This window comes from Rhagoletis pomonella, unplaced genomic scaffold (assembly GCF_013731165.1).
Source record: "Rhagoletis pomonella isolate Grant_MI unplaced genomic scaffold, Rhpom_1.0 Rhpom_scaffold_00001, whole genome shotgun sequence".
NCBI classification, from domain to species: Eukaryota; Metazoa; Arthropoda; class Insecta; order Diptera; family Tephritidae; genus Rhagoletis; species Rhagoletis pomonella.
This window is the reverse complement of record NW_023458555.1, coordinates 17,888,672-17,912,065: the sequence shown is the minus strand read 5'-3', so window position 1 is coordinate 17,912,065 and position 23,394 is coordinate 17,888,672. Positions and strand designations below refer to the sequence as shown.

At 32.3% G+C, this 23,394-nt stretch overlaps 1 protein-coding gene across 18 annotated transcripts in view; it reads left to right on the top strand.

Annotated features, from left to right (window-relative positions):
• LOC118740190 overlaps window positions 1–23,394 on the top strand; it is an 89,742-nt gene that overhangs the window by 18,553 nt on the left and 47,795 nt on the right. For 16 of the 18 annotated variants that reach the window (XR_004993102.1, XR_004993096.1, XR_004993092.1 and 13 more), the window contains one exon: window positions 6,579–6,621. The exons of the other annotated variants lie outside the window; for them this stretch is intronic. Coding sequence is in view for 2 of the 16 variants with exons in the window: in XM_036471690.1 (XP_036327583.1) it covers window positions 6,579–6,621 (43 nt within the window). In the remaining 14 variants the exon portion in view is untranslated. The remainder of the gene's footprint in view (window positions 1–6,578; window positions 6,622–23,394) is intronic. 18 annotated transcript variants of the gene reach the window in all.

Genomic DNA, 23,394 nt, shown 5'->3' with positions numbered 1-23,394 from the left:
TATATTTGTCTAAATCTTTATCAAAATATTCCCAGCATCTGTTACGGAGCCTTAACCCAAAGAATGGATTAAAATAGCGTAAAGCAGCAAAGCATGGCTATTGATGAAAAACTAGATGCTGTTTAATGATATGAATAAAAGTATTTGTTGTATAATTTGTTGTTGTATGGTCAAGCATTGCTAGTCATTGAAGTATTTGTAGCGCATTTTTTATTATATTATCAACAATTGATGTATGTACGTGTGAGGTATGCATGCAGTATGCACATTAGGACGGGTCAAAATATTTTGACTATGCGCGTATAGCAAAGGAGGATTCTACATGTAATTCTAAGCAAATTTACCGAAAAAATCATGGGTCTTAAATCAATTTGGAGTTTGCCAAATTGCGAAAATATGTTTCGAAGAAAATTTGAAAATTTTTACTGTTGCGCCCTCTGGTGAAGGTTTTAAGAAAAATAAAAGTGCAGAAATCCTATAAAGGTGTTTTTATACAAAACAATTCTTTACGGCGCTATGTACAGCACAATGGCTAAGAAACCAATTTTCGCAATTTGGCAAACTACAAATTGATTTTAGATCAATGCTTTCTTCGACAAATTTGCTTAGAATTGCACGTAGAATCCTTCTGTGCTATACGCGTATAGTCGAAAAAAAGCTTCCATTCAAATTGACCCGCCCTAATATATATGTAGCATTGTAGGTATTTGCAGCGCTTGTGATTTTTTGCAATTTCAGAATGTGAAATACCCCGTATAGCACTTAATGTGCATTTATGTATGTGCACATGTGTTAGTGGTTAAACTATGGTACTTAAGGTTATTTACTTTACATTAGAGTTTTTTTCAAGCTGCTGAATTCACGCAATTTCGCTTGTAATGAAGTATAGCCATTACTTTACAAAACAAAGGGTAGAAAAAAATAAAATTTAAAAATAAAAAATTAAAGCGCGATGAGTTGCTTATTTTGAAACCAGAAGCGGCAGAACCGGGTCAATGTGTTATGACTGATGGTAAATATTTTAAAGCTGGTTGTTGGTTGGCGTTTTTTGTTTTTTTGTAATATTTATTATAATTTTTTACTGCGCTGCCATTACTTTGCTTGGTTTTTATTTTCATTTACCTAATAATTGCAACGGAAATACACTTACATATATGTATATACCTACAAACATACATACAGAGAAGCGCATATAAAAATGTAGAGCGCTTACTCATGCAACTGTACTTAGTACGCCTATTGGCAAACAATCTTTTGTTAGAGTCATTAATTAGCGGCTAATGGCGGTTGCGAAGGAATATGCAATACGTACATACATACATACACATACATAGTATGTTCACATATTTTATTGTTATGAGGTCATTACGTTTTTGCAACTCATCCATTAGCTTGTTGGTTTGTTTGCCTTGTTGAGTGAATGGCGTGCAATTTTTTAATTTTTATTATTTTTTATTATTGCAAAGTATTATACATTACCCTCGTTAATAGTAAAAAACATGAGGTAATTGATTGAAAAATGCGGAGAATATAAAAAAAAAGCATCCACCTCTTGCCCTTACAAAAGTTCTTGGAATCTCTTAGCAACTCAACTTGGCGCTTTTCCCCCCTCACTGCGCTATTAGCACAGTTCCAGTTTCAGCTCCAGTTCCAATTCCATTCCACTTAAAGTTTCGTAATTTCAAATCTAATTGCTCGCCATTTAAAAACAACAAGCAATATTTAAATGCAATTATCCCAACTTTCCAATAACACTTTTGTCTTTACAATAACAATTGTGTGTACTAAAAAAAAGCAAAAACCAAAAAAAAAAACTCGTTTATTGCCCGCCAATCGACATTAGAAAATCAATTCAATCGCAAAGACGCTCAAATCGTATAGCAGCTCATTAATGCGCATGTATGTAATGGCAAATGTAATTTCGCGCAAAGTCCAATAACATTGCCAATTGTATGGAGTACTAAGCATTTAATACTGGTTCCATACATAGTTTCTAATATATGTACGCAGCTGTACGTAATTACACTAATTTACTTACTTGTAGATATTTTAATAGTTAAGTGTAATTTAAGGCTGCGTAAGTGGTATAGAATTTAATAATAAAAAATTTTTTATAACTCTTCAGAGTACTTAGTTGCAATCCTTGCAATATTTACATGGCACAGTGGATACTCAATTCTTGCGTGCTATGAACAATGGGCGAGGTGGAAATTTAGATATATTTGCGGTACCTGCTTATTAGCGTGAGCTGAAAATCCGCTTTTCGGAATTTTAATTGATAACAGCAAAAATACGATTCATTATGCTCTAAAAAAATCTTTTTGAAAGATGAAAATTATTGGTCAATATCGTAACCCCGCTTATAAGCACTTAATAAATAAAACCATTAAGTAAAGCCAAAACCACAAACTTCAAGTTGACAGATAGGGGAGCAGCGTTCGCTAGCCGTCATAAATTTATAAATTATTTTCTAATTAGATTTTCTAGAATAAAGGCTGCCTGTTAAAATTTTTTAAAGGAAAACTGAAAATTGGGGTTTTTGCCCGCTGAAAGTGCTTTTTTGCACTTTTTTTGTAAAGAAAACTCACTTTATGTTTTTAACAACCTTCATAACAAGGAGAAGGCTATCAATTCGTCGGAATTTTTTTTCTTGTGCTTTTTCTTGGGAGCTGCAAGCAGCTCTTTAATAAGTATAATTGTGCAAATTGTGTGAAATTTGATATTAAAAAAAATCTAAAGTGCGTTTTCTTCACAAAAAGGCCTTTTTTCTGCAATTTAATTTTCTATATAATTAGTAATTTATAAATTATTTTTCACCCGTAAATATAAATAAAAAATAATGATTAAGTTAATAAATATTTTTTTTTTACTAAAATTAAAATTATCTCCCTATTATATTGTTATTACATGTACCTGTTTTGTAGAGAATTAAATTTGCGATCGAAGTTAGCTAAAAAAAAAATTTTTGACAATTTTGACAATTTTTGAGTTGCCGCTCTGTGTCAGCAATGGGTGAAGATTGGCCTCCAATTACGGCGTTCATATGCAGAGAGTTGTTATAGATGGTGACCGATTCTCTATAAATACAGTTGTTCGTTTATCGTAGATTTGGAATACTACCACATATACGAAAATATGCTTTCTGACATGTCTGAGCAGAGGCTCTTCCTCAAGCCACAGACGTGAGTACCCCAACTAAAACTGGTTGCTGAACATTTTGCTATGTTGCCTTACTTGAACCTGGCTCAAGCCTTTATTTTGACTAAGAATATGCCCTAATGTTTTGTTTGTATTATTTAGATCCTGCTTTCGTGCAAGCATATTCATGTGCATACATATGTATCCATGTACATATATGTACATATGTATAATTGGTATCACGGCAAAAATGTTTGTTTGACATTTTCTATATCCTTTAAAAAAAAAAAGTCCTTCATTTTTTGCGATGCGTAGAAAATGCAAATTATTATCATTATTTTTTTTTTAGACTTTATTTTAGTGAAATTGAAAGGCTAAAAATGGATGCTTTCCACTAGTGGTGGCGGTCAACTCCTGTGGGAAAACTATTTATGGAATGGGAATGTTAAAATGAATTTTAATTAATGCAAATGCAGCAATTACCAGCCAAATAGGTTACTAAAGACCGGAAATCAAATTTGAAATGTGTTTAATTAACCAATTAGTAGACTATACGTACATACATACGTACGTACATATGTTTTAGTGAAACTACTCAAACAAGTATAAAAACCTATGCGTGTACCCAAGAATACCATATTTTCGAGTTGAGAAAAATTTAATTTAATTTCAAGCTTTTTAAAGCGTACCAATTTGTGTACTTCTTGCAACAAATTTCAATGACACGTTTATGCAAGTGCTATTTTGATCGATGATATTTTGCCTATTTGCTGGAAGAACCATAGTTAAATTAATGCAAAGGTTTTTAATTGCGGAAAGAAAACAGAAACGGACAAATTTTACAAATTTTTAAGAGGGTTCAGCGGATACCAAGTTCTAGGCTATACAATTTAAGCATAAAATATTCCCGCTAAGTTCACTAAATTTTTCCAAATTACTTATTGTATGTACAGTTTAAATTTAGCCTGGAATAATATAATTTAAATGCCAAAAAAATTTTAAGTTTTAATTTGGCCTGATTTAATATAATAATAATAATACTCCCAACGGTTTTTACCCGCCATTGCCGCCCATCCGCACGAGGCGCGCAGTCCGCATGACGTACGGAACCAATATTTTAAATTTTTGCTCCGAGTCACAAAGTGGCAATTGTTTTTGAATTGATTCTATATTGTCTGAGTAAATTTGATGCCTGGGATTCCAAACCACCGAACCGTATTCCAGAATCGGTCTAACTAATGTTGTAAACAGGGTTTTAGTGATATAGGGGTCACTAAATTTTTTTTTACCATCGTTTCACAAATGCAAGTATACCTTTAGCCTTGTTGACTGTCACATTATTGTGAAGATTAAAATTAAGTTTCGGATCCATTGTGATACCAAGGTCCACGATATTGTATACCTCTTCCATATCTATCGGTTATCTATCGTATAAGAAAGTGGCTGAATAGCTCTTCGCGGGGAGCACATTACTTTAAATTTTTTCAGATTTAGAGGCATACGATTAACATAGCACCAGTTAGCTATGCTGTTTAAGTCTGCTTGTATCGAATGCTTTTCTTTTTGATTGATAAGTACGATTTATAAAGTTTCACATCATCTGCGTACATTAAAATAGAAATATCGTTTATAAAAAGCAAGAACAGAATCGGGCCTAGGTGGCTACCTTGCGGCACTCCTGAAGTAACATCAATGACGTCAGAAATAGCGTTTTTAAACATAAACCTTTGTGATCTATCATAGAGGTATGAAGAGATCCAACGTAGAAAATTAGATTGAGGACCAAGAAGATCAAGTTTATACTTTATACTTGATTATCGTTTAAAAATTTCGTATTTAAAAATAATATTTTCATTCAAAAATTTATTACGCACGTATTTTAATGTCCACATCTGAGTATGTATAAGTGTAAATATTGTCGCCACACAAAACGGATGTCGAATGTGAAAAATCACAATCAAAATTTTGGGATTTTCATGCAGATCCAGCTTAATGCTCTTTAGATTTCGATGGTCCTCTGCTATAATGACACAATTAAAATTTGGAAATTAAACTAAGTAATTAAATTAAGGATCTGTATAGCGTTTTTTTTAGTTCAGGTAATTTTCCCAAGATATTTCAATTTTAAATAGCATAGTGAATAAAGAAATGCAAATTTTGAAAGGCAAAACATAAACACTTGTTTATAGATTTTTTTTTAATTTTTTCGTATTAAAGCCTGTTTTCAAAAAAATAGGAAAGAATGTTATACTCGTACATATATATTTGGTCATACTCGTACATGGCGTATGAGTAACATTCTTTCATGCTCACACATAGGTATGTCATACCAAAAAGCACTGCACATTTTCATTTGGCGATAAACAACTTTTTTATTTAGCCATCGATTTTCTGCTTGAGTAGCTTGCTTTTTTTTTGTAAAAGAACAGGTTTAATGCAAAAAAAAAGTGAACCAATACCTTTTCTTTTCATTTTTTCCCTGTTAAAGGCTGCATTTTTTTTGTTCATGTTGCAAATTTAAATGAAAATATTTTAGGAAAATTACTTAATCTAAAAAGGGTTCGATAATATACGACCCCAACTTAAGTTCACGTGCTGCGGCGTATTTTTGTGTAATTTCAAAACTTGAGATTTTCCCTCTAAAGTTTGAGCCCTCGGTTGTTCAAAACTGACCAAAAATTTTTGTTTGTTAATGCCCAGTTTTAAATGTAATAAAATATGTGTACAATAATTACATGACAAAAAATCACATACATATGTCCAATTTCTGAATTACCTTAAATTTATGTCCAAGTTTCAAATGTCTAAAAATATATGTCCAATTTCTAAGTTCCCTCAAATTTATGTCCAATTTTAAAATGTTCACAAACCACACATATGTATGTTCAATTTTTAAATTACCTTAAATTTATGTCCAGCTTTTAAATGACCAAAAATTATCTCCAGTTTTTTACTTACTAAGAATTTATATCTGGATCTCAAAAGGCCACAACTTAATATATTTGTGTCCAATTTATACATTAGCAAAAATTCAAGTTTCAAATGTCTTAAAATATATGTCCAATTTCTAAGTTTTCACAAATTTATGTCCAATTTTCAAATGCCCAAAAAACATACATATGCCCAATTTCTAAATTACCTTAAATTTACGTCCAGCTTTTCAATTACCAAAAATTATGTCCAGTTTGAAAGTGGAAAAAAAATATCACGTTCCTAGATTATGGTTAGTTTTTAATGAGCAGTAAGTCATGTTTAATTTGAAAAATACCAAAAATGTATGTCCAATATTTAAAAAAAAAAACAGACAAATGTGTGTTTACAGTTCACTTTTAAGTGTATGTTTGTATAAAAAAACTCAACATAACATAAATAATTAAGTATTTCGATACTTATTTTTAACTTGTTAAGAAAAGATTAATATGTTTATTTGTTATTTTCAGAATTTATGGACTTTTGCTTATGTGCGTGCATCTATCAATAAAGGTATGTAGACTTATTGTTCTCTTTATTTAAATTTCTTTTTTACTTCTCAATCGTATTTAATTTATATCGTTCATAAAGACACAGCGTTTATTATACCGGTTAAAAATTAAACTAAATTAGAGCACTAGATTGCGGTTAAATTTTTAATAATATAAATTACTTAATTATTTTTGATGCAAAAATTAAAAATATTTAAACGGTATCGCAATGGTCTAAAAATAGAAATGTTGCTATATAACGGTTATCTTCGGTTGCTGAGTACAACAAAATTTTTTTTTGTTTAAATTTAACTAAGCTAATAATATTTTAGAGCGCTAAGTCAATTATTTCATGAATTACTCGAAAAGTTACATAAAAAGTTCATCTTCACTGACATGTAAATTTTTTTTGTCTTCATTTTTAAATAAATTCACTCATAGCCACGAATCGAAATAAGCGTGCAATGTCATAACTAAAGCACTTCACATCAACGAGCTCAACTCAAGAAGAAATATCGCGTGATAATGACGAATTCACAACAAAGTAGAGATACATATCCATAAATTTACATATGTCAGTTTAAAATTTCACTGATTTAATAAATATACAATACAAATGTTTACCTTCCTTTAATTAGTTGATTAATATAACAGTTAACGTCATTTCAATTACCTAACCTGTAGAGCCTGTAATTTGTTAGCCACTTTTTTGTGGCATTGTTTTATTTAAATATCACCAAGAACAACGAAACTATTTAATTTATGTAATTGTAATTGAAACTTTCATGAATGCTGTTGCTGTTGCTGTTGCGTGTTGAAAAGTTCTCAGTAAAATAAGCTTCAGTTATGACAATGAAATGAACATAGGAATCATAAATATATATATATCTACATACATGTGAAAGCATAGTACATATGTACATATGTATGCAATGAGTTGTAAGGATGTGTGTGTAGGCGCTTGCGAGTATGCATGAAATTTACAATTTTAAACTTAAACTTAATTTCTCTTCCGCTTGAGTGTGGCTAAATTTAGCTAACGCTTGAGAATCTAACTTACTTACATATATGTACTTGTACTCTGGCGAAAATATAAATAGGGAAGAGACTTTTAAGCATTCTTTGGCTGTTTTCATTTCGATTATTTAAGGTTTATCGTTTTTTTTTGTGAAAGTGTAGCTAGCAAAAACCAATTAAGCCAAAATTTCAAACTTAAAAAAAAAATTAGCAAAATTCAAAAACGTTTAGTCAAAATTTTAGACTTTTTAATAAGGCCTTGGAGATGTTTTCAAACTTAACGCATATCTAAACTTATAAGGTACAAAGTAACTTACCGGAAAACTTCTGCTTTGGAACTAAAACGTGACTACAATTTTGTATATCTTTGAAGGTCTTTGGAGGACTTCGGCAGTCCTCGGAAATGACACGATACATTCCAGTTTATCGATAAATTTCAATTATTTGATACATATCGATAATGCATCTAAAAATAATGAAATCCGATAACTCGACTAATTTCGATAACTGTGCGGTTCGAGTGGTCGATAAATTTCGATAACTCAAAAATGTATATGCATATATTTGGATACATTTTTAATTTGACTACTCCATATTTTTCGAAGACTATCGAAAAATTTCGATAGCTCGTTACACGATAAAATTCGATAAGCCGTGATAACTCGATAAACTTATATATCTTTGAAATTTCTATAAATCGATATATTTTGAAAATTCCATAAACTTCGATTCGATAAATCGACCCACTTCAGTAGATCAATAATAATCGATAACTCTGTAAGTTGAAAAGACTCGATGCATTACGAAAACTTCATAAATTTCGTTAAGTCTATAAATAATGATAATTAAATAAATATCGATAACTTGACAAATTTCGATAACCCGATAAATTTTTATAGCTCGATAACTATCCGTAAATTTCGACTACTAAGTCTCTGTGTCCATAAATTTCACAAATCAATAAATATTGATCAATTTGAATAATTCGATACGTTGCGATAACTCAATAAGCATGGATAACTCGATAAAATTTCGATAGCTATAAACTTCAATGATTCGATAAATTTCGATAACTTTTATGACTGAATTTATTTCGATTCCTATCGAAAAATTTCAATTAATTTCCATACTCGTTCAGTTACCCTAGTCCTGATGTATTTCTCATCGTCTCTATCTGCACTTTTTCCTTATCTTTTTGTCTACATCGTTAACATTTATTTCTTCATCTTCATATTTATACCTGACAGTAATGTGGTCATACAAATTTTACCAATCATCTTCCTGCGACTGGCGAGTGAAGGAAGGTTAATAAGTTTTAAGCGACTCGTTTAAGGTGGAACATTATATTGAACGGGAATTTCTTAAAGCAGAAATTAGAAATTGTTTTTGAATCGATTAAAAGTGATCGAAAAAAATTCCAAAATAACGATTATTTTTGATCAAAAAATAAAACTCCAAGTTTAACGATTTTGCAATGCTCCGAAAATATAAATCTTGTTATTTAAGTGTTATTTTCGGTCCCTAGTTTAACTGTATATCACGCGGGAGGACCGCTGGAAAAAGTAGTGGCTGTATTGTGAATCAAGCTCGCCATAAGCGAATAAGGCGATATTGCAATACCAATTTAGTGGCTTGTGAGTCCAGATATTGTCAGGCACATACATATGTATGTGTGTATGCAATCCTTACTAATACCAAAAATATAAAGTTTAGTTTGTTTGTTTGTAACGCTTGCACGATTTACCTGCTCAACCGATCATCATGAAATGTGGCGTCATTTAGCTCAACTTAAAATATAGGCTAGCCTTCATCCCTATTAGACAATTTTTCATACTGTATATTCCTGGAAGTATTTATGGTAGAGAACTGGGGCTTGTTCTGGACAAATACAAAACCAATTCCATACCTGTTTAAAAACTAAAATTCAACTTGAATTAAGAGAATTTTTTATTTAGAAATTATAATATGTGTGACCGACGAAGGAACCTTAAAAAGTTGTACTTTGAATATGTTTTGTAAAGGGTTTCCAGCTGTTGGAAAAGTCCAATTTAAATAAATTATTCGCAAGCTATATGAAAAAATTTAAATACGGGGTTCAAACGAAATATTGTTAAGAGACCTTTATTTTGAATATTTAGAACACGATTGAGGTGTTTCAAAAGGTTTGCCAACTGTTTAAAAATTAAATTCAGTTAATTTAAATCAATTATTAAAATATGGGTTGCAAATTTAATTCAACTATGCACAAGTTAAAGTGTCAATCGCAGAGTGTTTACAATTCTTTCATTTCAATTTTTTCAGGTATTTGAAGAGGATTGCCACCTATTTTAAAATTAAATTCAGTTAAAATTATTTAATAAGTTAAATGATTTATTACAATATGGGTATCAGTTGCAATAGTCTTGAAAATGATTTATTACTAAACCGCATGTCGAAAGGTTGCCACCTGTTTGAAAAATTCAGTTGAACGTGAATTACAGGAGTAAGGCAATTTAAACATGTAAATATGTATCTCAAGTTGTTTAAGAAGGTTGCCACCTGTTAAAAAAGTTAAATTAATAACTTCGTAATGTTGAATGAATTATTTAAATATGGATATCAATCGAAATGGGTTTGAAAAGGCTTAATTTCTAAATCGCAAGTGACAGGGTTGCCACCGGTTAAAAAAATCAAATTGGATTTTAACTAAGGGAACAAGAAAATAGAAAATAAATCACCAGCAAGAGGTTTAAGGAGGTTTTAACTTGAAAACATTTTGAAGAGCATTAAAAAAATCATTTGAAGATTTAAGTTTTGGCTAAGTTTAAGTACGTTGAGTTGAAATAAGTTACACTTACATATATAGCACATAAACATTTTCTATACTCAGCGAAGCGGGTGAGGGCAATCTAGTTTTCATTATAAGTTGAATGTCTATATGCTTTCAGGTGTATTCAGAGCTTTAGTCATGAATGCAAGTTCACTAGCAGTTGGTCGCCTGCTCAAGACTACGTGTAGATTTACCGTTAGGGAAACAACATTTGCGCAATGGTGCGTGTCTTTATACACATGTATGTATTTATGTATGTACATTCATATGTAGTACTATTAACCTACAGTTATGTATATATCAAATTGTGTGCACCTTCAATGTGGAAGAAAATACGCTTGGTCTATTTGCTTTGTCATGCGATACGAATGAAGGTGTTGAATGTGGCGATTGGATGATGCCTTGCAGACGTCTTATTGTGTAGCATTGTTCTGAATATTTGCAAGTGCCTGTGAAGAAACAAAAATCATGCATACGAGCATAGGTAAGGATGTCTGTTAAGATGCAAACATACATACATACATACGTGTGCATTGTTATTACACCATGACTGCATGTGCATGCATTTGAATAAAAGAGTATCAAATTTACAACACCTCTGATAATAAATACTAATATATACATATTTATACACATTAGGGTGGTCCAAAAATGCTCTCTATTCTCTCACCCTCCTAGGATTGTTTCATACCGAAAAAATATGAGCCTATTTCTTATTTTGAAATAAAAAAATCCTGCGTCTTAGAGGTCGCTTAAAGCGCTCAAAGTTTTCCATGTATTTTTTATGGGAAAGAACAACTTTTCGTAGAAATGGTATACAATTCTTCAAAATTAATATTTTTCCTTTCGCCAAAAACCCCAGAAAATGCCATGGTGGACCAACGAAAAAATATTTAATATTAAAACAAAATTAAAATAAACAAATGGGTGTTATTATTGGAAGTCTCCTGAAGAGAGTCAAAGCTTTCCGATCGAAAATATTGATTTTCAAGATTTTTTTACCATTTCTACGAAAAGAGATTTTCTCCATATAAAAGATGTGCTACCTGGAAAATTTTGAGCGCTTTAGCGACTTCCTGGGACGGTGATAGCATAAAAATTTCAATTTTTTTCGGACCACCCTAATACACATACATACATACTTCCGTGCAAATCTACATGCACACGTATTTACATGCTGAATGTATGCGAGCATCTTCACGGACATAAAGTTGCACTCGCAATCGCAAAGTGCCACGTCAAGCAGCTACGTACAAGCAACTAAGTAAGTGAGATGTCATCAACCGAGCATGTGAATTTCTTGGAATAAAATGCAAAGTTTGTACGTGCAGCTTTTTCCATGAATGTGAATATACATACATACATACATATGTATGTGAAAAATTGTATATGTATGTGGGCTTATGCGAATGCGTCATCAATTCTTAGTTTTTATCAAATAATAGCAAACTTTTGCATACTTCCTGACTCACTATGAGTTGACGTTTCTCTTGTATCCACTTAAGGATTTTATGCTTGCGTAGAGGGCTGAAGAGACAATTTAATTAAGATAGGAATTCAAAAGAAAAAAAAATTTCATCATAATAATAAATTGTTTATAATCAGCCCTCTCATGAGTTTAATTTTCGCCCAAAATCGTTCACTATTCTCCTGTCATTTTGTGTATTCACTACGGGCGGATAAAAAAATTTCGGGTGAATTTGTTTTCGGGAAAACTCAGGATAATGCAGAAAACCATGAAATAATAATTCCGTGTATATTTGTTTGCCATTTAAGTTGCACACTTTACACAGGACTTCATTTTGTATGCAATTACTTAGAGTAAATAATTGCCTCTAAAATTTTGAGCCGCGTGCACTCGCTGTGGGCTTCGTATTTAAAACTGTGAAAAGATGCCTTGAAGCAAAGGCTTTCGTTTAAAAATTATTCATTTATGCTATGTTTACTATACTGGGTTGGTTCTCATACAAAAAAAGAATTTTGAAATTGAAAACCCTTTCTCGACACTAAAAGCGTACTTTAAAGGAGTCACTACGAATTTTCGTCCCTGGCTAGGTCTTTCTTCATTAAATTTTTCTAAAATTTTTACAAAGTTGGTAATTTGGATTTATCTGACTTTTGTTAGACCATATAATTTTGTCACGTACATCAGGTACACCATTGCACTAGGAGTTCCTTTATTTTATTGAAAAATATTTCGGCGCTTACACTTTTGCCAAATTTTTGGCCGAGCTTCTCCTCCAATTTGTTCTGCGCGTCTTGATGTTGTTCCAAAAATTTTGGGTATACGACGCCTCCGAGCGGCAAATGAACCTTTAGAGAAGCTTTTTCATGTTAGGAATACACTCGGTGGTTTGCCATTGCTTGTCGAGTAGCGACCGCTGTTAGAAAAAAAAACTCTTTCTAAGTTCGTTGTTGCCCGGGCCAGGGCTCGAACCCAGGTGCTGCGGAATGGAAGGACACACCTCTAACTACTCAGCCACAGTAGCCACGATGAAATACTGTGTTAAAAAATATCTATTACCTGTACTGTAAATATGTTTTTTTAATGGAGATACTCCAATACATATCCAGAAAGGCGAAAAAGCGTTACTCATACGCCATGGCATGCAAGTAACTAAAGCTGGGTGAAAGTAAAAAGTGCAAGCTTTCATCAAATTGATAAACTAGCTAAATCAAATATTTTGATATGGGTATGAAACGAGAGAAATACCGAAAAGTTTCATTTCGAAAAAAGAAAATTGAAGCGGGTTGCCACCTGTTTAGAAGGTAAAAATTAATTTAGTGAACAAACTAAGCGAAATAAATCAATTAAATTGACATTTTAAAAGAAATATTTTAATACGGGTGTTAAGCGAGAGACTTTTATTTTTGAAACATTGTTGCCACCTGTTTAGAAATGTAAAATCAACGTGATGAATAAATCAAATAAATTAGGGCGTCAAACGAAATATCGAAAAAATTTTTGTCGAGAGCTGCCACCTGTTTATCAACTCCAAATCAATTGATTTATAAAGTTAAATGAAACATATTAATACAAATACCAAATGAGATATATTTCAGAAAGCTTTATTTTAAAATTATTTTTAAATAGGGCTGCCACCTGTCCAGAAATGCAAAATGAAAGTAAAGAACAAGTTAAATCAAATATTTTACAATAGGTATTAAACGAAACAAATAAAATAAAGTTTAATTTAAAAAATAGGTTTGCCACCTGTTTAGAAATTAAAAATAAATTAAATTAAACGAATTCTTTTCGGAGGTGTCTTTTAAGAGGGCTGCCATCTGTTTCAAAATTTCAAATAATTGAGTTGACATTTTAAAGGAAATATTTTAATACGTGTGTCAAGCGAGAGATTTTAATTTTTAATCATTGTTGCCATCTGTTTGTACTTTTACATGGGTACCAAACGAGAGATGTTTAAAAAAACTTAATTTCTTAACTCTTTTTGTAGAGTGCTGTCGCCTTGTTTAGCAATTCAGAAACAGTTCAATTGACAAGCTAAAAAAAATACTTCAATGTGGGTGCCAAAGGAGAGATGTTTCAGAAAGTAAGAGCATCAAAATGATCAGGCTCAATTCTATAGCATTCGGTATAGCAGATTGAGCTGCAGCTGTCACCAGAAACGATGCACATGCATACATAATTTCGTAGCATCTATAGCTTATGCTAATAAATATCATTTTACATGAAAGAAAACAAAATTAAATTTTATCCAGTCATAGGCATAATTTCCCTTCGAACTCTTCAAAAGCACTCTTTCAATTTAGTATTTATTGCCAATCTTGTTTTCATTCTAAAAATATGTTTGATCCACAAAATAGCTTAATATTCAACATTAAATTTATGGGGAGAAGCTCGTATACCGTAAGCTTTTTGAAAGCAATATGAGAAATCAGAAATTCTTAGCATCTAAAATTATTACAAGTCACATTCTTAAGTGAGGATAATAAATTGTAAGAATTTCGTGAAAAAAAAGAAACCAAAATGGAAAACACAAAAGAATTCCAATAACCGCGTTTGCTTTTCGCTGTAATTTAATTGAATTTACTGCTGCTGTTGACATCACTAATACAAAGCGCTATTTTAAGCGTTAACCCCGGACTATGTATATGCTAAGACACCACCACCACCACCACCACCACCACCGCCACTCAGCATGCATGACATAGCATGGCTATTTTGCGGGACACAAGTCCATTATAACATAAACTTCTATTTAGTCGTTACAGTTCGCTACAGTTCACTTAATTACGCGCTAAAAGATTTATTTTCCATGGTTTTGGCATCGATAGAGAGTTTAGCGTTTATAAAAATATATGTACATACATACAAACTGATGTATGTATGAATGTATGTACAGATGTGCTTGGAAAAATGTATGTGCTCAACATTGCAGTACATCAGCATGTACCTACATACGTACATATATAAGTAATGTCCCCATGTACGAATGTGGAAAAAATCGATGCAAGTCGTTTAAAAATATTTCAATTGATTGTTTTATGCTCGCTTTTAACCCCTTCCTACGCTATTGCTAAATGTTCTACGTTTTTGTTTTTTTTTTGTGTGCTCTACGCCATGCTTTTTATTGTCATTGCCATAAACCAAATACGACGAGTTGTATTTATGTGTTTTGTAAAAAAAAACGAAAAAAACTGTACAGTTGGAAGAAATTTCGGATTTCAAATAATGCTTTTCGGAAATATTTGTGCCGGTTATAAAACTTCAATGAATGGAAATACACAAGTATACCAGCTTGGTGCTACATTTGTTAAAACTACACTAGGCGACAAATGAAAGCGTAAATTTGTTCTAATATAATATTCACTATTATTTTCATGCAATTTTTTTTTGCATTAATTTTTAATTATTTATGAAAATATATTTAATCATTAGTAAAAACTATGGCTGCGTTTCTTTATACATTCCGGATAATCCCATTTCACAGCCGGAATAAACAGAATGCTTTTGAAATATACGTTAACATATCATCAGGAACGTTCTAAAGAATAAGTAAACAAAAAAGTTTATTCCAAACGTTCAGAATGAATAAAGAAATTCAGCCTATATAAATCAATGTTTCGCACTTTATATAAAGTCCACAAGAATTCAAAAAATTTTCATCAAAATTTTAGAATTTCCAGAAAAATTTTTAGGAATGCAGTTTTATAGCTTTTTAAATTTTAGAGCAATCAAGTGCAAGTTTTAACGGGCTAAAAAACCGCGTTGATTTTTTATAGTTTTTTTTGTATAATAAGTTAAATTTACAAAAACTGGCGCTGACTTTTTTAAATTTTGTTACTAACCGTCCATCGCATTCTATTTCACAAGAAATTTATGCTTATATGGAAAAAGTGCAAAAATCCGTCACCAAAAAAAAAATTCTCAAAAATCAACGGGATTTTTTAGCCGTTTTAAGCTTTGTTTGACTAAAATTGAATCGGCTACCAAACTGCATACTCGAAAATTTTCTAAAATTCTGAATAAAAAGTTGAAATTTTTGTTGTAAACTTTTTGAATTTTTGTAAACTTTATATAAAGTGCGAAACTTTGCTTTATATAGTTTATATTATAGAACGAACTATATTTTTATAAATAATGAATGCCAAAAATTTTCCATGTAAATAATTGTGAATACTATATAGGAACAAAGGGTACACATTCATTTGTCGCCTAGTGTATACTATCTACCTTCTTTTTTTTTTTGGAAAAACCTTTAGCACTTTTACAATAATTTTAAAGGTATTTATCCAATTTAGCGAAATTTTTTTATATTTTCTTTTTGGTTTCTAGATACTAACTAAAACATTGGGGGTCAGATAAACGTTCACACCGTTATTAAATAGTAGTGCTTGTGCAGAGTAGACTGCACTCCAAAGGGCTTAGACACAGAACTGCGCCTGTGAAAAGAACGTGCATACGGGCATCTGCCCTTGTATTTTCTTCAAGAAAAACTTCTGCAAAATGAGAGGATATTAATATTATTTTATTAAGAATTTTTTTTCAACAGGATAAAGAAATCCCTCCCTATTCGACTACCAGGTATGACCAGTATATTTCAAGTGGCAGTTTTGCCCGCATTCTTTAACTAGCTTAAACTCAGTTTCAGTAGATATTATAGCCATACGTACTGTCTGGATATCAGGATATATTCTTGTTCTATTTTTCCCACAACTGAATCTTGGAATAAATTGTCGTATTTTGTCACCCGCAGAAACTGAGCAACACCAAAATCTTCGTATAAACTCCTTTCCCTTCATCGCAGTCAAACTTCCGTTTCTTCTGTTAGCTAAATTCTAGCTTTACTTAAGGCCTCGTGACATATATAAAATATGAATATAAATCGTTATAGAATTTTACCAAAAGTTTTAAGTATTCATAGCGGCCTATATGCTAATGGCTGATTCGGCAGTTTAGTATCTGCTTTCCAAGCGCGGGGAAATACTCCTTCCTGAATACATTCATTACAAGGCTTGGCGAAATAAAATGCCTGACAGACTGCTTATACTAGATACGCTATTACCTTAGCTTCTCCACCGTTAAGTTCCAGCAGCTTCTGATAAAAAAGATCGGGATTGGTTCATAAGGACACAAATAAATTATATACAAATAACCAAAAATTTAAGCGAATATCATAATGAAGTTAAATAAATGAGCATTAAACCTTTCATATTGAACTTTATTGCCATTTAAAATATATACATACGCATAAATGTGTACATATTCATACATGTATAATATTGTGTATTTGTTCCATTATTATTATCTTTAACGAAAAAATGCCGCTTAATTTGTTAAAAAGTGATACGTGATTTGCGTGTTGATCAAGATTTAAAAGGCAGAAAGAAATTTCGTTAAGGCAATAAACGCTTGGATAAATTGTAGCCACACTTGTAAATATTGGTATTTGCACATGCAAGTGCATTTATAAACACATATATACATATGCCTGCTATATGTACATATCCACATATCATTTCAAAAATATACATACATATATGTACGTATATCGCGAAACCGCGATTTGGACCGGCATAATGCATATGTAGGTATGTATGTACATATGTATAGTGACTCAATCAAGTGACTACGTGTTGATTTTTTTTAAATATTCTTAATGCTTCTCGAGCTAAATTTAACTTTTTTTTTAGGAATACCGTTCAATCTTTAACCAAAATCATGTCACAGTTTCGAACTTTATTACAAAATTTAGGAAAAATCAACAAATTTTTATAAATATTCAACTTTTAGATCTGAATATTTTTTGGGTATGCAATTTTATAGCCCAAACAATTCTAAAAAACCGCGCTGATTTTTGAGATTTTTTTTAGACTGCTTCTGGGTTTTTTTTTTATATGGCCAGTGCAATTTACAAAAACTGGCGTTGCTTTTTTTAAATTTTGTTCCTAATGATCTTCCGCATTTTATTTCATAAGAAATTCATGCTTATAAGGAAAAAAGTGCAAAAATCCGCCACCAAAAAAAAAAAAATCTCAAAAATCAGCCGGATTTTTTAACCGTTTGAAACTTGCCCTTCGTGAGACTAAAGGTCTTTAAAGATTCAGATTTAAAGGTTGAAAATTTGTTGAATTTTGTTAAATTTTTAAAAAGTTTGAAACTGGGGTGTATATGGTTTTGGTTAAAGCTTGGATTTTTATTAAAGAAAAATACTACGAAGAACAATATGAATATTAAAAATAACCAACACGTGGTCACTTGTTTGAGTTACTGTATGTTAATTTGCTTACTCTTAAATGAATTAGTATGTATGGCACATATTCCGATATCGATCAACACAATTGATTAACTACATTTACTCAATTGGACAATCGCGGCGAAAATCCTTATTTGGATTGTATTTTGTAATGTAGTCATTTACCTCGAACAATATAAAGTTGAGCACACAAATTATGGCAATTAAATTTGAAACCCAGTTTTCTTTTTGTTATTTTGCGTTTTTTTGACAAATCTTTATTAAAAATCTATTTTTATGCTGCAATAAAGTTTCGATTCGTCAAATTTGTTGAGGTGAAACACACAGCACAGTTCTTGAACCAAATCCAGAAATAGGACGTTCTTGAAAAATTTGCTGAGGTCAGGGTTGGGCACGCTGCACTGAATCCAAATTTTCACTACTACTAGGGCAAAATTAGTTTCTTAAAGAACTTTTTGAAAAAAGTCCCTTCAGATGACAAAACAGTTTAAGCTTAAAAGATTTGCATAAAGGTATAAAAAAAAAATTCTCAACGGAAACGTAATAATGAGATTTTCGATATTTTTTAATTTTTTCACAGACTGGTTTAAGAAAACTTGAATAACTGAACCTAAACTACTTCGATTTAGACTTATGAGGTATCAGTGGAAATAAACAAATAAACTCTTTTGTCATCTGAGAGGATTTTTTTTTCAAAAAATATTTCAAGAAATTATTTTTATTCATAAAAACTCCATTTTTGTTGGTATTTCCAAATCGGTCTAGCTCACGTAAATCTTAATATCATTCCAAAATATTTTGGTGGGAGTCTTCAAATATAACATATTTTGTAATTCCGGCGGAAAAACTCCAACTTTTTTTGGTGATGCAGTCTAATGTACACACATACATACGTACCGGAAAAAAATGACTCCTAACTCCTACTGTCGTTGAAGGGTTTGTCAGAAATAAATCCTTTTGCACAAGTTCTGAACTGAGCGGCCGTACTATTTAACATTTTATGCTACACCTTGACTGGGCAAAAACCTCAAATGTCACGCAATCACACAAAAATAAAATAAAAAACAATTTAGGCTAACGCTAAAAGGTTTGTATTGTTAATGTTACCATGCTTTCAGTTATTATTTGTAGAAAAACACAGCGGTCGGTCACTTAAGAATGCGAATGTACATTTTCTTATTGCCTTTTTCGGCAAAACACCTGCCGGCCACTTAAAATGCCTTGCAGACGTAAAGTGGCCTTTCAATTTTTCTTACCGAAAGGTTAGGCATTCTACCAACGCAGAAGGTGCGTTTTGCGTTAAGCGATTGTACTCGTATTTTTGGCATTTAAATTGGCTTTTAAAGTGGTATAATTTGCTTTACTAGGAATACTTTCAGGAGTCAAGCGTAAGCTGATATTAACAAAAAGAAAAGTGCGGTTTGTTGCCCAGTCGAAATCACTGGGGCGCGTCATTCTTTATTACATCAGCTGTCATGTTAACGGAAATGCCACAAAAAAGGAAAAAATGCGAAATATTTTAACAAAAAAAAAAACACACACAAGCTAAAGTAGAAAACAAACAAATCGCAAAATATGAAAGCAATAACAAACGAAAAAAAAATATACAAAAACATTTCAACATAAAGTGAGTGAAAAAATTTGTTAGCGCAAAAAGTTTAGACAACCAAAATCAAGTGAAAGGAAAACCATGGGCAAACGGAAATAACTATGCCTAGTTGAGGTGCAAAAAAAAGTCAAACCAATAAAAATAACGAAGTGAAAAACGTAAAAAAAATTGGCATATTTGTAAATATGCGAATTAAAAAAAAAGGGAAACGAAAAAAATTAAAAGCTTACATACAAACGGATAGAGCAAATAGATATTCGACAAACGCACACTACTCGTAACAATCTCACCAACAGCCAACTATTCAACTCAGTCCTTGACAATAACAAAAAAAAAAAAACAACCGAGCGGCAAAAAGGTAAAAAGTGTAGGAAAACAATACCAAAAAAAAAATTTAACAAGTGGCATAATTGATGTGGACACACGTCAAACTGGCAAGCATCTAGACAACAACAACAACAACAAACACAATTGCATACAACAACAATGAAAGCAAATACTAGGCAATTGAGCGTTTTGGCGGCATTTTGATGAGCAAAAATTCTATCTATGCATTTGTGTAGATGGTATAGGTCGTTTGCATGTAGGTGAATGCGGTAGGATCAAATAGTGTGGTGTACATGAAAATAGAGCGTAAGTAAATAAAGTAAGTGAGTTTATTAAACTCCATTTAAATTAAAAATGTTGAAAATTGTGTGACAAAATAGAGACATAAAAATTGTAGTCACTGTAAATTTCTAAAATTTCCATGATATTGTGAAAATTGTGTAAATGATGGAAAATTTATAAAAAAATAGTGTATGTAAAATACTCATTTACGGCACTATTCTGCGCACTTGATGTATTCAACATGTTTATAATTTGCCTCGTACGGCCTCAGAATCAGTAAATGTTTTAGAAACTTAGTAGTTGAATTAAATTAAATGGTTTTATTCTGATAAAATGAATACTCATTTTATAAAAGCAACTTAAGTGACTTTAGTAGTTTTCACTTTTAATTGAAAAATAATAAGTTTCTCTTGAAAACTTTTTTATTTTTACTAAGCTTCTATTAAAACGGCATCTTAAGCTTAAAATATTGTTTGGGTGCCCAATGAAATATTGCTTTAACGGGAAAATAGCCTATCTCGAGATAAGTTGTTTTAATAAAATGCCTCATGAATGTACAAAAATCACAAATAGCTAGATGGATTGCTCACGGGTCGATTCTCTTTACGGCATTCGGTTACCGGTGAGCCCATTTCCATTACACCAAGTATCTGTCATATTAAGTACTGTCTTCGCTTTCCCGTAAACAAGCGGAAGAGATGGGCCCACATAGGCTATCGCCTATCAATCGATAAAATACCAGAAACCAGAGCTAAGCGGAAAGCACACTTACCCGAGGGCAGCCCTTGCTAACACCGCACGTGACGATGACGCGCTGCGCCTTTATTGAACGAATCCAATTTACAAGTACAGAATCTGTTCGTTGTCGTAGAGCATGTCATCGAAGGTGGCATAGTCAAAAGTACCTTCAGTGTCTACTAAAATGCCTAAGCCAAATTCTTTGCTGTTGATGACATCGCAAAGTCTTTGGAAAGCCGCCTCATCGCATTTCTCCACCAGATAGGCAAGCTGAGCGAGAGGATGTAAAGAGAGCGCCTCCCTACAAATGCGCAACTCTACCAATATGTACAGATATTTTAGAATGAAGGATGTTGGCTAATAGGCCTGTAACTTTCGGGGCTAGTATAGTCATCCTTCCACCTTAGGTTTAAAGGCGGCATTAACCAGCCTCCTACATTGTGTTATGTAAGCAAGCGCAAGCGACGCTGTTAAAATCTTTTTCAAGGTCGCCAACAAAAGCTCAACACCTTTTTCTAGTACAATATGTAGGTTGTCATCCAGACCGGGCGATTTGAAAATGTCAGAATACACAAAATCATATCTTAAGACTTCTTCATTCGCCACCGATTCTTGTATTCCCTCCATCTCTAGTCGAGGGTCCAGTCGAGGGAGAGAGGAAGGCGTAACTATCACCTGATTAACAGGAAAGTGAGTCTCTAGAAGAACAGAGGGAGTCTAAGTATTAGTCTCTGTTAAAGCTTTGTGATTTGGTCCTTCTTCAAAACTTTTACCAGCTTTTTATCTGTTTGACCGAAGTTTTCAATCCCGCCAGACCTGATTAGCCTCTTATATATACTGTCTTTGCGCGCAGCGATAGTGTTTCCAGTCCATCTCAAAACCAGGGAACAGGCGTAGAGCTAAAATCTTTAGCATATTTATTATATCCTCTCTCAATAATTGAAATACTATCTTTAGCATCTCCAATAAGCTGATGAATTTGATTTTGTGGCTAAATAGTTTTAGAGCTCCTATTTCCACGACTTGGCTCAAAAAAAAAAACAAGTTCCGTACGTCTTGCGGACTGCGCCTCCCGTGGCGGTTGTGCGGGAAAGGAGGGTAAACCGTTTGGGTTTAATAAATTAATTAATATTCTGTCAGTCAAGCAGTGATTAAAGTTCTACAGTGTTGCAACACTTTCTCGAAAGTGGCTGTCAAATGTAGAAGGACTTTAAACGAGCTGACCACCAGAGTGACCATTAGCTGCGAATAATTATTTTTGGTGTGCACAATTCTTGGGGTTAATAGAAAATTGTACACCTTTCTAAAATTGCAGGTAAAAATTAACTTAAACCCTTCTTAGGCTGAAGCAGATAATTTTGTTGGATGCCCCAATTCATTTAATGTTTTTCAAAATTACAATTTATCTTCAATATGTTTTATTCAGTACTATTTTTAAAGGATGTTAAGGGTAATTAGATCATGTTGATTGCAATATGAAGAATTCTATTAGTATTTACTACTCCTCAGGTAGAGGACTAATTATCTTTTGACACTGAGCAGGTATTTAAACATACATATGTATGTACTTATGTTCTTGAGTTTATTATTTATACAAATAATTATTTAATGAAGTCGTGAAAAATAAGTACCTAAGTTAAAAACGCCTGTAGCTGCATCCTCAGTCATATTAGATGAAAGGTCAAAAAATATTAAATGGAAAATTTCGAAGTAAACAATAATATCTACGAAAGGTTGTTTCGGGAGGTGCACCATTCAAGTTTCAAGTGCACAGGCATTAATGTGTTGCAATTAAAAATATATACATACTTACATACATACATACAAAAATATAAACATATACATATATGGCTATGTGTGCATGTATATATGTATGCATATATATGTAGATTCAATAACGATATCATGAGTATGAACATATAGTTCAGAATCGAGCTCGACGGGAGTATTTTTTGTAAAAATTCCGCGAACAATAACTTGTAAAATCAGCACAAATAAACGTAATAAATGAACAGATTGCAAAAAAATAGGTCTAATTGGAAAAAAATACTGCGAAAAATAAAGCCGCTTGACCTTTGTGTAAAAATGCTGTGTACTAAACGCTGACGATGCAAAAACAACCGTCTAGCTACATACATACATACATACATACATATGAAACAGGTTTAAGCAGCTGACGCTGCCAACGGATTGGGCCAATGGTCAAGAGCAACAGCAGCGAAGGCAACAACGGCAATGGCAAAGGCAGCAACGGTGTTGTCGGTGGCGGCGGGTATGTTGGCGGTTGCGGTTAGT